The sequence below is a fragment of the Balaenoptera borealis genome (assembly GCF_965194805.1).
Source record: "Balaenoptera borealis genome assembly, chromosome: 7".
In the NCBI taxonomy this organism is placed as follows: domain Eukaryota; kingdom Metazoa; phylum Chordata; class Mammalia; order Artiodactyla; family Balaenopteridae; genus Balaenoptera; species Balaenoptera borealis.
The window spans coordinates 64079392-64090869 of NC_138864.1; the positions used below are offsets into that span (position 1 = coordinate 64079392).

The 11478-nt window shown below is 36.1% G+C and overlaps 1 protein-coding gene across 17 annotated transcripts in view; it reads left to right on the forward strand.

Moving 5' to 3' along the window:
* LOC309631745 (uncharacterized protein) overlaps positions 1–11476 on the forward strand; it is a 46398-nt gene extending 34922 nt beyond the window's left edge. For all 17 annotated transcript variants that reach the window (XM_082398639.1, XM_082398643.1, XM_082398647.1 and 14 more), the window contains one exon: positions 309–11476. In XM_082398639.1, coding sequence (XP_082254765.1) covers positions 309–350 — 42 coding nt within the window. In that variant the 3' untranslated portion in view covers positions 351–11476. The remainder of the gene's footprint in view (positions 1–308) is intronic.
* Positions 11477–11478: the final 2 nt, after the last annotated feature.

Here is an 11478-nt window from a genome sequence, read left to right on the forward strand (position 1 = left end):
CTGTCGAAAGTTATGTGGTTTTGGATTGAGGTATACACCATTTGGATATTTTCCACTTTCCACAAATATTAACTTCACTTTATGTGAATCCAGATGAGGAAATGTAGTTATAAATTTAGGAGACATGGCCTTGTTGGGATGATTCCTTATGCTGGGAAAGTGAAGCATTGTTCCTGGAAAAATGCTTTTTTTTCTCCTTTCTTCTTCCTTAATGGTCCTTGATGGCTTTTCTGGAAGTCTCAAAGATGTATACAGTTTATAACTAAAATCAGGAGGCTTTATTTCCCATATGTTGACTTTTATTTCAGATTGTGGTCCTTGCAGGACATTTTTGTTCTATTTGGAGTTGAGATCTAGTGTGGGGCCCTGCTGCAGCCCCTTTGCAATATTCCTGCCTCTCCTGCCTTTCCGGGACTCAAGGGTGTGTTCACATGTTGGAATCTGCAACAGATATGGAAATTGGTGAAGTATGCTACTGTAGAACTGTGTATTGAATATTTTCTCTCTGGGCCAGGGTAATCTCTAAAAGATTTATGAAGCAGGAAAAAAAGCTCAGAAATGACAAGGAGTGTGTGTAGAGGGGATGAAAGTATCACGGCTGCTGCGAGTATTTTATTCAGCATCTTTGTCACAGTAGTCACCACACTAGAGGCTAGGGATTCAAAATGATTAACTTGAAATCCATGTCCTTAAGTAACTGAGAGGCTATTGGGAGAAAGGCATGAAAACAAAAACCAAACCTGTGTAACGTGACAGATACTACAATAGTGTTATGAGAAGCAAGGAGAGTGCTCAGCTAATTCTATCAGGAAAATAGAAGTGACATCAAAAGAAAAATTATCATTTGAACAGATCTTGAAGAATAAGTAGAAATATACCAGGGGGTAAAGGAAGGAAACATTTCACCGAGGCACAGAAAGTATGTAAAATTTGTCATAAGCTATTTCTAGGACTTCTATGGCCACCTAAACCATAATAAGTGCATTGTAGCTTCTACGATTGGGATCTATGGATAAGAATCATGGATTTGCTCTTTGTTGATCTGTGACAAGGATATGGTTGGCACACTTCTAGGATTTAATGAATGTGTTAGTATGTTACTAGACAATGCCAATGAATTTAAAATCTCCATGGAAAGAGGAATAATAATTAAAATATATTTGGCTAAGTGGAAATAAAACAATGCTGGTTCCTGGGAAATAAGGATCTGAGGTGGGGATGAATTTCCTTCTCTTATGCTAGAATCTTGGTTGTTTGACAATAACATCAAAATAGAGGCTTTTCAAGATTCTAAATGTTATTATGCAGTAATTCAAAGTTGTGTATAAAGAGAAACTACTTTGGAGAAACACTGAAAATGTCAACTTGAAAAAATTAATAATAAATACTTCGTAATATAAAATGATGAATTGTTTTTCAACTTCTAATATGAATATATATTTTTTAATGACTACGGCCCATTGAGAGAAAAGCAAGAAGCATGTGTGGCAGGAGCTTAGCATATGTATATGAGGAAGCAGTGGAATATAAAGATAGAAAAATCAGTTGGGGTTATATTAGCAAAGGTCTTTAATGACACACCAAGGAATTTTAATGAATCAAAGATAATACAAAATTTCTTAACCAAGATAAGAAACACAAGAGGAGGATCAGTTTATGGAAAAAGAGCATAATAATAAGTAGATTTAAACAAAATGTATGTCCACTATATAACTGGAAGTATAGGCCTGTGGCTAAGTCAGCTTTTGCTGCAATAATGCTATCTAACAAACTGCCCACAAACTCAGTGACAAAATAAATTAAGAAAAAATTTTTGCCACAGGGTGTGGGGAAGAGGGAATTAGGATTGACTGGTAACAAGTACAAGATTTCTTTTGGGGGTGATAGACATGTTCTGGAATTAGATAGTGATGATAGTTTCACAACATTGTGAATATACTAAAAACCACTAAGTTGTACATTCTAAAATGGCAAGTAGTGAAATTATGTTATATAAATTGTATCTCAATTAGAAAAAACAAATTAATCATTAAATCATGTTGGATAAATTTCAGTAAACATAAAAGACAAACTTTTTTCTGGGAAATAGAAAGAACAAGACTATAGGTGTTATCTAATTGAGTCCACTTAAATTTTGCAAAAATAGTCAAAGGGAACATGAAAGCTTCTGCACAGCAAAAGAAGCAATCAACAGAGTGAAAAGGCAACCTATGGAATGGAAGAAAATATTTGCAAACTGTTTATCTGATAAGGGGTTAATATCCAAAATATTTAAGAACTCCTTCAACTCAATAGCAACAAAAACAAATAACCTGACTGAAAAATGAGCTAAAGACTTGAATAGACATTTCTCCAAAGAAGATATACAAATGGCCAACAGGTGTATGGAAAGATGCTCAACATCACTAACCATCAGGAAAATGCAAATCAAAACCACAATGAGACATCATTTCACACCTGTCAGAATAACTATAATCAAAAAAATTAAAGACATTAAGTGTTGGTGAGGATGTAGAAAAACTGGAACACTTGTACACTACTGGTGAGAATGTAAAATGATGCAGGAAGACAGTGTGGTGGCTCCTCAAAAGTTTAAAAATAGAACTGCCACATGATCCAATAATCACACTTCTGGGTATTTATCCAAAAAATTGAAATCAGAATCTCAAAGAGATATCTGCACTCTCATGTTAATTGCAGCATTATTCACAACAGTTAAGATACAGAAGCTATCTAAATACTCATTGCTGGATGAATGGTGTTGGATGAGGTCATCATGAGGAAGTGACCACCAGTTGACCCGTGAGCTGGACCTAGGCAATCAGACATCCCTTACCCCCACCCTGTCCTTAGAATGTGTGCATCACTTGCCTTTCCTGCTCTAGAAGCTGCCCAAGCACACAGCCTTGAGATAGTAATATGGTGCCAAGACTATCTGGACTGTATACGTGACTTTACCCAGTGAAGTCCTCTCTATAAACTTTTTAAATTGGGGGGGCGGGGAGCTCGGAGATCTACTCATCTTGGCAGCCGCCCAAGACAAGCCACGTGTGTAAGTTCCTTTGCTTCTTAAACCTGCCTACCTCCCAATCTGGAATGGTCTGCCTCTGTCTTCCATCTCTCCCTGCCCTCCATGTACAGGGGCCAGTTTCAGATTACACCTGTGCAGCTCCTGAGGAGGTTGCAAACTAACAAATGGATAAAGAAAGTGTTGTATATACACAAAATGGAATAGTATTCAGCCTTAAAAATGAAGGCAATTCTGCCATATGCACCAATATGAATGAAGTTGGAGGACATTATGCTAAGTGAAATAAGCCAGTCACAGGAGGACAAATACTGCATGATTCCACTTATATGAGGAAATCTAAAATAGTCAAACTCATAGAAACAGAGAGTAGAATGGTGGTTGCCAGGGCCTGAGGGGGAGGAGGGATGAGGAACTGCTATTCAACAGGTATAAAGTTTCAGTTATACAAGATGAATAAATTCTAGAGGTCTGCTGTACAATGGTGTACCTATATTAACAATACTGTGTTGTGCACTTGAAATTCTGTTGGGAGGCTAAATCTCATGTTAAGTATTCTTATACACTTTTTTAAAAAGCCGAATAGAGACAAAAAAAGAGTGGTGCTTAATATCTGAGTGAGAAGATTAGAAATTCCCAAGTGTTCAAAAATATGTTATCCTCTGCTGCTCATTAATACATTAAAAATAAAGGAGAGGGCTTCCCTGGTGGTGCAGTGGTTAAGAATCTGCCTGCCAATGAAGGGGACAGGGGTTCGAGCCCTGGTCCGGGAAGATCCCACATGCCGTGGAGCAACTAAGCCCGTGCACCACTACTACTGAGCCTGCACTCTAGAGCCCACGAGCCACAACTACTGAAGCCCACGTGCCTAGAGCCCGTGCTCCGCAACAAGAGAAGCCACCGCAATGAGAAGCCCGCGCACCACAACGAAGAGTAGCCCCCGCTCACCGCAGCTAAAGAAAGCCCGCGCGCAGCAACGAAGACCCAACACAGCCAAAAATAAATAAATAAAATAAATAAATTTTTAAAAATACATAAATAAATAAAGGAGAGTTGATGAATAGGGAGCCACTTACAATCTCTACAAAGTTACTATAAAATAAAGTTAATCACTAAAATAACACACCAGTTAACAAAATATGTGGAAATAGGATTACTTAGGATTACTATTTCCTAAGCAATGCGAAAAATATAAATGAAATAATTAAAATATGTTAATTTCATGTTTCTACATTATACAGGAAACAATAGGAATGTCTGCATAGAAATTAAAAGGGTTTATAAATAAAAGATTTTAAAAAAGAAAGGGTGAGAGTTTGAAGGTTGGCTGTACCCTTCCGAGATTCATCCAGAGGGGAGAGCATGCTGGCCCATATTTGATATTTTTATTTTCATTATCATATCTATCTAAACTTAGAAGACTGATGCATAACTTTTCATAACCTGGGCCATTTAACATATAAAGCATTAATTAATTCTTATTCTCATCTAACTTTCACCAAATCACCCTCAGATGATCATTTGGCTTTGAATGTACAGTAGTCTACTGGAAGACAATGAGCTAGAAAACAAATATGAGTTAGTTTGGTTTATTTTTCTCATAAACTAATAAATCTGCATGTTCTGTTTTTCGTGTTGGACTCTTCTGAACCTGGTTAATGTGACATCAGCCCTGACCTACGTACTGACCTGGAGCTGATGAAAATCAAGCCCTTGACAGTCAGTTGTTAATTTGCTCCCAGTATATACCTTATTTTATAACTCTCTTGCCTCATTTATGACCCTTCACATTTCTGTAGAAACATATTTTTAAACTTCTGAGAAGCACTGAAGGCTCAGCCTTGACTAAAATTGTAAATATACCTATCTCCTGCAGGGCTCTGAAATCTGGTTACATGAGCAAAGAAAGCACATGAGTAGACTGATTCATGGTCAGGGTTTTGTAATCTCCTGCCATGAAAAGACATGAAGATTGATGGTGTTGGTGAGACAATAAAGTGTCCCACCAGGACATACAGCTATGAAGAAACTGATGAGGAGGGTTATAAACTGGAAGAATAAGAATAGATCAAGACCTCAGAAGTCTAATTGATATAAAAAACAAGTATCATGGCAGTAAGAGAGCTAGACAGCCATCAGGCTAAGAAGCTGTGATTAGAGAATGCAGTGCTGGTCTGGCCCTCTTTTTGACTAGGTAGCTGGGAATGAACATGCTCATTTGTCACCTCGTTGCCACTAAAGCTCCCATCTGTCTCTCTCTGTATATGCCTGGGTCTTCCTGGCTACCAAAAATTGCTACAATGCGATATTTAAACTAGTGAGAAATTAGCTTTAATTTTGCATGATACTTTACTTTGTCCTTATATTATGAATTTATTGTTACATATTATTCCTTTGAATAATATGTATGTAAAATTAAGCTTCTATAGTATAATCTATGAATCATGCATTAGCATATGTCATTATAGTCCCAAGACACCCCAGCAGAAAGAAATCAACTGGAGATCTAGTTGAAAGATTGAAGCCTGTGATGGCAATATCACATTAAAATCTTCACTTTACATGGAAAAAGCTAAGGCACAGAGAAATACAAAGTCATAAGATGTGTAGCTGAGAAAGTCAGAAAAAGTAAACCAGCAATATTCTCATTCATTCAAAGATTTAGTGGTAAATGTTGATATTACAGAAGCTATATTTGGGCCAAGATGTCTCACTGGAAATAAAAGAATGGCTTAATCTGCATTCAGTAAGCACAGTTATTCTCCATCTATGAAATTACACTGGTCTCAAGGATCAGTTTAAATGCCACCTCCAATAAAAGCATTCCCAGATCTATCAGGATTCATACTTCCTTCTGAATACAGCAATGGAACCTGAAGCTACATTTTGGCTTGTACCTTGTATTAAAGTTAGTTGTTTACAACATCTGCCCCCAAATTAGAATATAAAATTGAAACAAAGATTTCTATCTTTACAAACACTATGTAGGGTTCTGCATATTTTACGTTGAGCCATGTGAAATTCCTTTTATTCAACGATTTTTCTACCTTACAAAAATGCAAACTTTAAATGGTTCAACGGTTTGAACCATTTGGCAAGCAATTGGTTGCCAAATTCTGGAAATTACAGATGCTCCTTTTTTGAAACTGTATCTAAAAGCTCAAATATCTAATTATATTTTTTTCTAAATAATGAAAGCTTCTAATAGTGGCAATATAAAAAATAGACTTTCATTTTAATTTCTTCCTCAAATATTTTCTACTGGAACGTCAAAAAATATTTTTGTTATCTGCTTTTACAATCAGCTAATTAAGAGAAACGCATTTCTTAGGTTAGCAAATGTACGCAAATTTAAGCTTCTTTTGCTTACGTATCTGAGTTTAATTTTGTAACCTTAAGTATTTGGGGAGATAGACAGAGAGATAGATTTATATAGATATATACCTGATATCTGAATGATGCCAACATAAGAAAAGAGCATTGTAAAATATTCTGCTATTAAGATCACAGTGAACTCCTTAGACAACGAATTCATGCACGTTTGTAGGTTTATAAAGAAACTCAATACTTTCTTCCAGCTGGGCTTTCTCCTTCTTCACATATTTCATGATCTCCTATTTATAATATTATATATAAAGAGATTGTTTCTCTCTTAAATGAATTCATCTCATATATCTTAACATAAAACACACAGATTCCAAAGACTTAGACAAATTGACAAACTGGAATAATTCCAAATAAACACAAAAAACAGAAGCATTCATTAGAAAATCAGTAACTTCACTCACCATTTAAAACTGAGAGTTTTAATAAAAATGTTTACGGCAGTATGTCTCAGCAGATCTTTTCTGCAAAGCCAAATGAGACTAAGCAAACAGATCGTTTATAAGGGAAACATTTAGCCTTTGCTTTACAAAAGAACTTGAAGTATATTTAAGTGTTACCCACCCGGGTTGCTAAGAAACAGAATTAATTTTCTAAAGGAGTGAAGTCAGAGTAGGAAAAAAGAGTGAAAGCAGGACCTCTAATGTTGCCTAAAACCTAGCAACAAAGCAATAACTCCCGAGCTCTTTTTTGAAAGGTTAGAAAATCAACATACTACAAAACTCAATACTCAGTAAATGTCAAGAGAAAAAAAGAGAGAAAATAATTCCACTCCAGAGCAGTTTTCCTAAATGTCTTGACAATTTACTTTTCGTATTTGTTTAGTAATCTCTTTTGTAAGTCAACATGAGTTGACATTTAATATAAACACAATTTGAAAAGCAGTTTCAACTCTTTTATTACCTTGGGTTGAAGAAGGTTTGAGTTAATTTCCTTAATGTTCACTTTATAAGGCAAATGAAGATTACAAGTTCGTCTTCCTAATTTATGGCTTAACCTACTGATTTCTGCAAAATAATTTATGGAGAAAGCTTTCTATTTTTATTGATCAAATTCTACACTCAATGATAATATATATCTTGGTGAGATTAAAAAAAAAAACCTTGTCATAGAAAATTTCAAATATGTACCAAAGTAGACAGAATTGTATAATGAATCTTCATGTAACCAACACCCGGCTAAAAAATTTATCAACTTATAGCTCAAATTGCTTTAAATATACCGCCAACTTATCTCCCTCCATTCCTCATATTATTTTGATGCATCATATCAACTTATCAGTAATTATTTTAAATGTTTCCACTAAAAGATAAAAACACCTTTATTTTAAAAGCATATGAATAGCACCACTATTACATGTAAAAAAAGGAACATCAATTCATTGATATTGAATAGCCAGGCAAAATTCAAGTTTCTAATTATCTCACAAAAGTCTAATATTTTCGGTTTTGCTTTTTTCTTTACAGTTTGTTTGTGATTTGGGCTAGTCATTCACTCTCATTTGGTCCAAAAAATTCCCGTGACCTGAGCATTAACTTCTCTTTTCCTCATATTTTTCTAATGAGTTGTAAAATTTCCTGAACGAAGATCTCTAATGTCTGGAGTCTTTTGACTAGCTTAACCGTTGTTTCGTCTGAAGTGAAAGTTCGCCACTGGGTGGCAGTGCATTACTTATAATTTTATCCCAGTTTGTAAACTGAGACTCAAAGATAAATTTGCCTGTACTGTTTTCCCCAGTATTCAATTTCACTGTGTTTTTTCCTTGGGGAAATGACAGTAGAGTTGGGTTTACTCAATTTCTTACAGTTTTGATATAAAATTAACCTATCTTTATGCTGACTGTATTTCTCTCTCTCTCTTCGCATAGAGATGCATATGATTCTTTCTCAAAAGCATATGTTCAAAGTGCCTTTTATATTTAGTTCACTACTATTGTTTGCGATGCCAAAATACATATGATGTGGCCACAGATTTCAAGAAAATTATAAATAATTGGCTAGAAAAGATACAAACCTACAGGAATACATCTCAAGACAGGTACTAAATGTCAAATGATCCGTCCTGACAGTTACTCTCCTGGGAAGTTAATGAGGGGTAGGTCCTTGAAGTTTAAGAACGTCTCTGAAAATTTCTCAGAGCAACTAAGATCTATTCTAATTCTTGACAACAGCAAAGTTCTTATTAAAAAGGAGAGGAAGGGAAGATGATTTAGATGGGTGGACAGCATAAAAGCTACTTTAATTCTCTTTAATGTTTTCATGAATGCTTTTCAAGAAGTTTCTGTTAGGGAAATACTATTTCATGGTTAAGTGACTCAAGTTATATATAGAAGCATCCAAAAATCTCCTCTTAAGTAGATACTTTGAGTATATAATAAATTTTTACTGCACATGAATATGTGTGAGATGTGCAAGGATCTGTTGCTCAGCTTCCACAAATTTAGGAAGGCACCCTGTTGTGGAAAATAAAAACCTCCACACTTTGACTTTTATGTCTCCTGGTATTAAGGAATACACACATTTTTTTTTTTACTTTAATATAATTTTATTATCATCTCCAATATCTAGGGTTTTTTTCTTTTAAACATAACAAGTTAGATATTTGCCCTCTGGTCTTTGGAATTTTGGGTATCACAAAAAGTAACAAAGCATCATCTTACCTCTGCAAATTAGTATCTCTTATTTTTCTGTGCAGAGATGAGGGGAAGAAAATTGAAGTATGAGAGTGATCACCATTTAAAAGAAAAAGAAAATGTCCTATAGTGTTTTCTCTTCCTTTCCAGCTAATCTCTTAAGCTGAATTCCTTGGCTCCAGTTTGGGGAAACTTTTTATTATTGTCTCTTAAGGGTCAGTCACATAAGTTATCCCACACCACCTCTCACATGTTTGTTCACCTGAATTATGAACCACACTTAATTTAAAGTAAAATTCTGGAAATTAGAAGAGTTTTTATTTTTTATTACCCACCACTAAGAATTTAATAGCTTCTAGTTGGAAGGCATTGAATGCTCACATTTTTGAAAAGCCACTTGAATAACATGTTTATACAAATGAATTAACTTATAGTGTACTGTAGTAATCATCTTATCACATAACTGTAGTTTGAAATACTCTATGAATTAACAAGGAAGTAAAATAGGTTTTCAATTATGCTCAGAATAAGAAAATAAGAATGAGGGAGTTTCTTGGGCAGAAGGAATAATATTAATGAATGCCATTATGTAGCTAAACAGTTTTGCTTCTGTTTTATCTCCTCCCTTACGAAAGAGAACAATTTCCACACTGAAAATAGCAAACATGAAGAGGAACAAATTGAAGCTTGAGTTAGATGAGGAGACAAGATACTATACTTATTTACAGGAATTCAGGTCCATAAAACCATAGGAGTTACACTTCAGAACAATGAGAGAACTGGCAGTGGGAAATGAGGTGGTACCCTGTGAAATCTTGTTGAGAGGACAGAGTTACATGAGTGGATATTGGAGATTAGACACACCTGAGTTTACCCTTGACACAAGGTGGGCCTCTTTGTGAGCACCACCTAACATGCCACACAGTGTGGGTTAAGGAATGGATTTTATTGGGGTAACAGTTTTACTACCAAAGATCAGAAAAAAGAGGACTTGAGTTCTCAGATCTCCTAATACCCTCTAGGTGGGGAATGAGGACTGGGGCACACAGTTGAACACACGGTAGATGAACATTCCGGGTGACAGGAACTCCTCCTCCTGTTGCTCTCCTGTTTACAGAGCAAGTCTGAGAGCGCCTTTATCAGTGGGGATGTGGGGAGCAGAGTACACTGACTAACAAGTTATCTGGGCACCAGCCTTACTGAGTTTGGATGCCAGCTGTTCACAGGAGTGTCTGGGAAAGCCAGCTGCTCAGCGTTTGGTGACTTTGGGGACCTGTGCAAAGTTGCATTCCTATATTTTGAGGAAAAAAGCTAACAATGCAGGGGGAAGCTGAGATTAGAAGCAACCCCTCTCATCAGAAGAGGGAAGACCTCCCGATTCTAGTTGTCTCATTGTCCAGGCAGATCAAGGTGAGCTGCCTGGAGCATCTTAGGACAGTCGTGCTTATTGCACTACAGAACCTCAATAAATTCTACAATAGGTTTTCTAACAGGCAATTGGTGAGTACTCTAGGGAAGTGGGGCTTTCTTTTCACTATTAGAAATGGAGATCAATTCACCATAGATTTATCTACAATGCAGGACTGTGTATGAATAAAATAGGCCTAATCATATGTGATGCTTTCACACTGTACATAAATTTGGCTGCTCTGCACTGAGTCTGAGACTGCCTGGGCCATTGTTATTGATGTTCATAGCTTGTCTGTTGATTTGTGCTGTTTTCTTTCCTTCCTCCCAGGGGATTGCTCAAATTTACCATGGTTAGAGAACTGCCCTTTCAGTTATCCATGTTCAAGTCACACCAATTAAAACATGCCCCCTTGACAGAGTGTGAGTGATGTTTCAAAGAAGGACTTATCCATTCCACATTTACTCACCAGGTCAAGCACTACAGTGCACAACACTGTCCCACATCTGAAACCAGTGTATCAGTGACCTCTCCTAAGGACCTAGGCAAAATGGCAAACATTGCCTTCTCACCTCTTTCTACCACACCCTTCAGACTCTTGGTGCCTTCCTTCACTCCCATGTCACATACTGCTGTCCTTTTCTCATCCTCTGGTGGTTAAGAATACTTGTTTTACCACCTCATTTAGTCTGTTGCCTTTCATAGCATTCTAAAATACATGTTTACTCTCTTTTATGCCTAATAAAAATACTAACCCTGTTCATCATTTCTAAACTTAGTATACTTTACCTCTTTTCTCAAAGTACTGATAAAAAATTTTAGTTCTATTTGTCCAACTTCAAAACAGTAGAGAAATGTATTTAAGAATAATAAATAATCTACATGTCTTCCACAGAGTGGCAACTTAAAATTTTTCTTGACTTAATAAAATACTGACTAACTGATCTTTGCTGTGTGCCAGACACTGTTCTAGGTGCTTTACACTTGTTAATACACTCAATCTCACAGCAACCTTTGGGAGTAAGT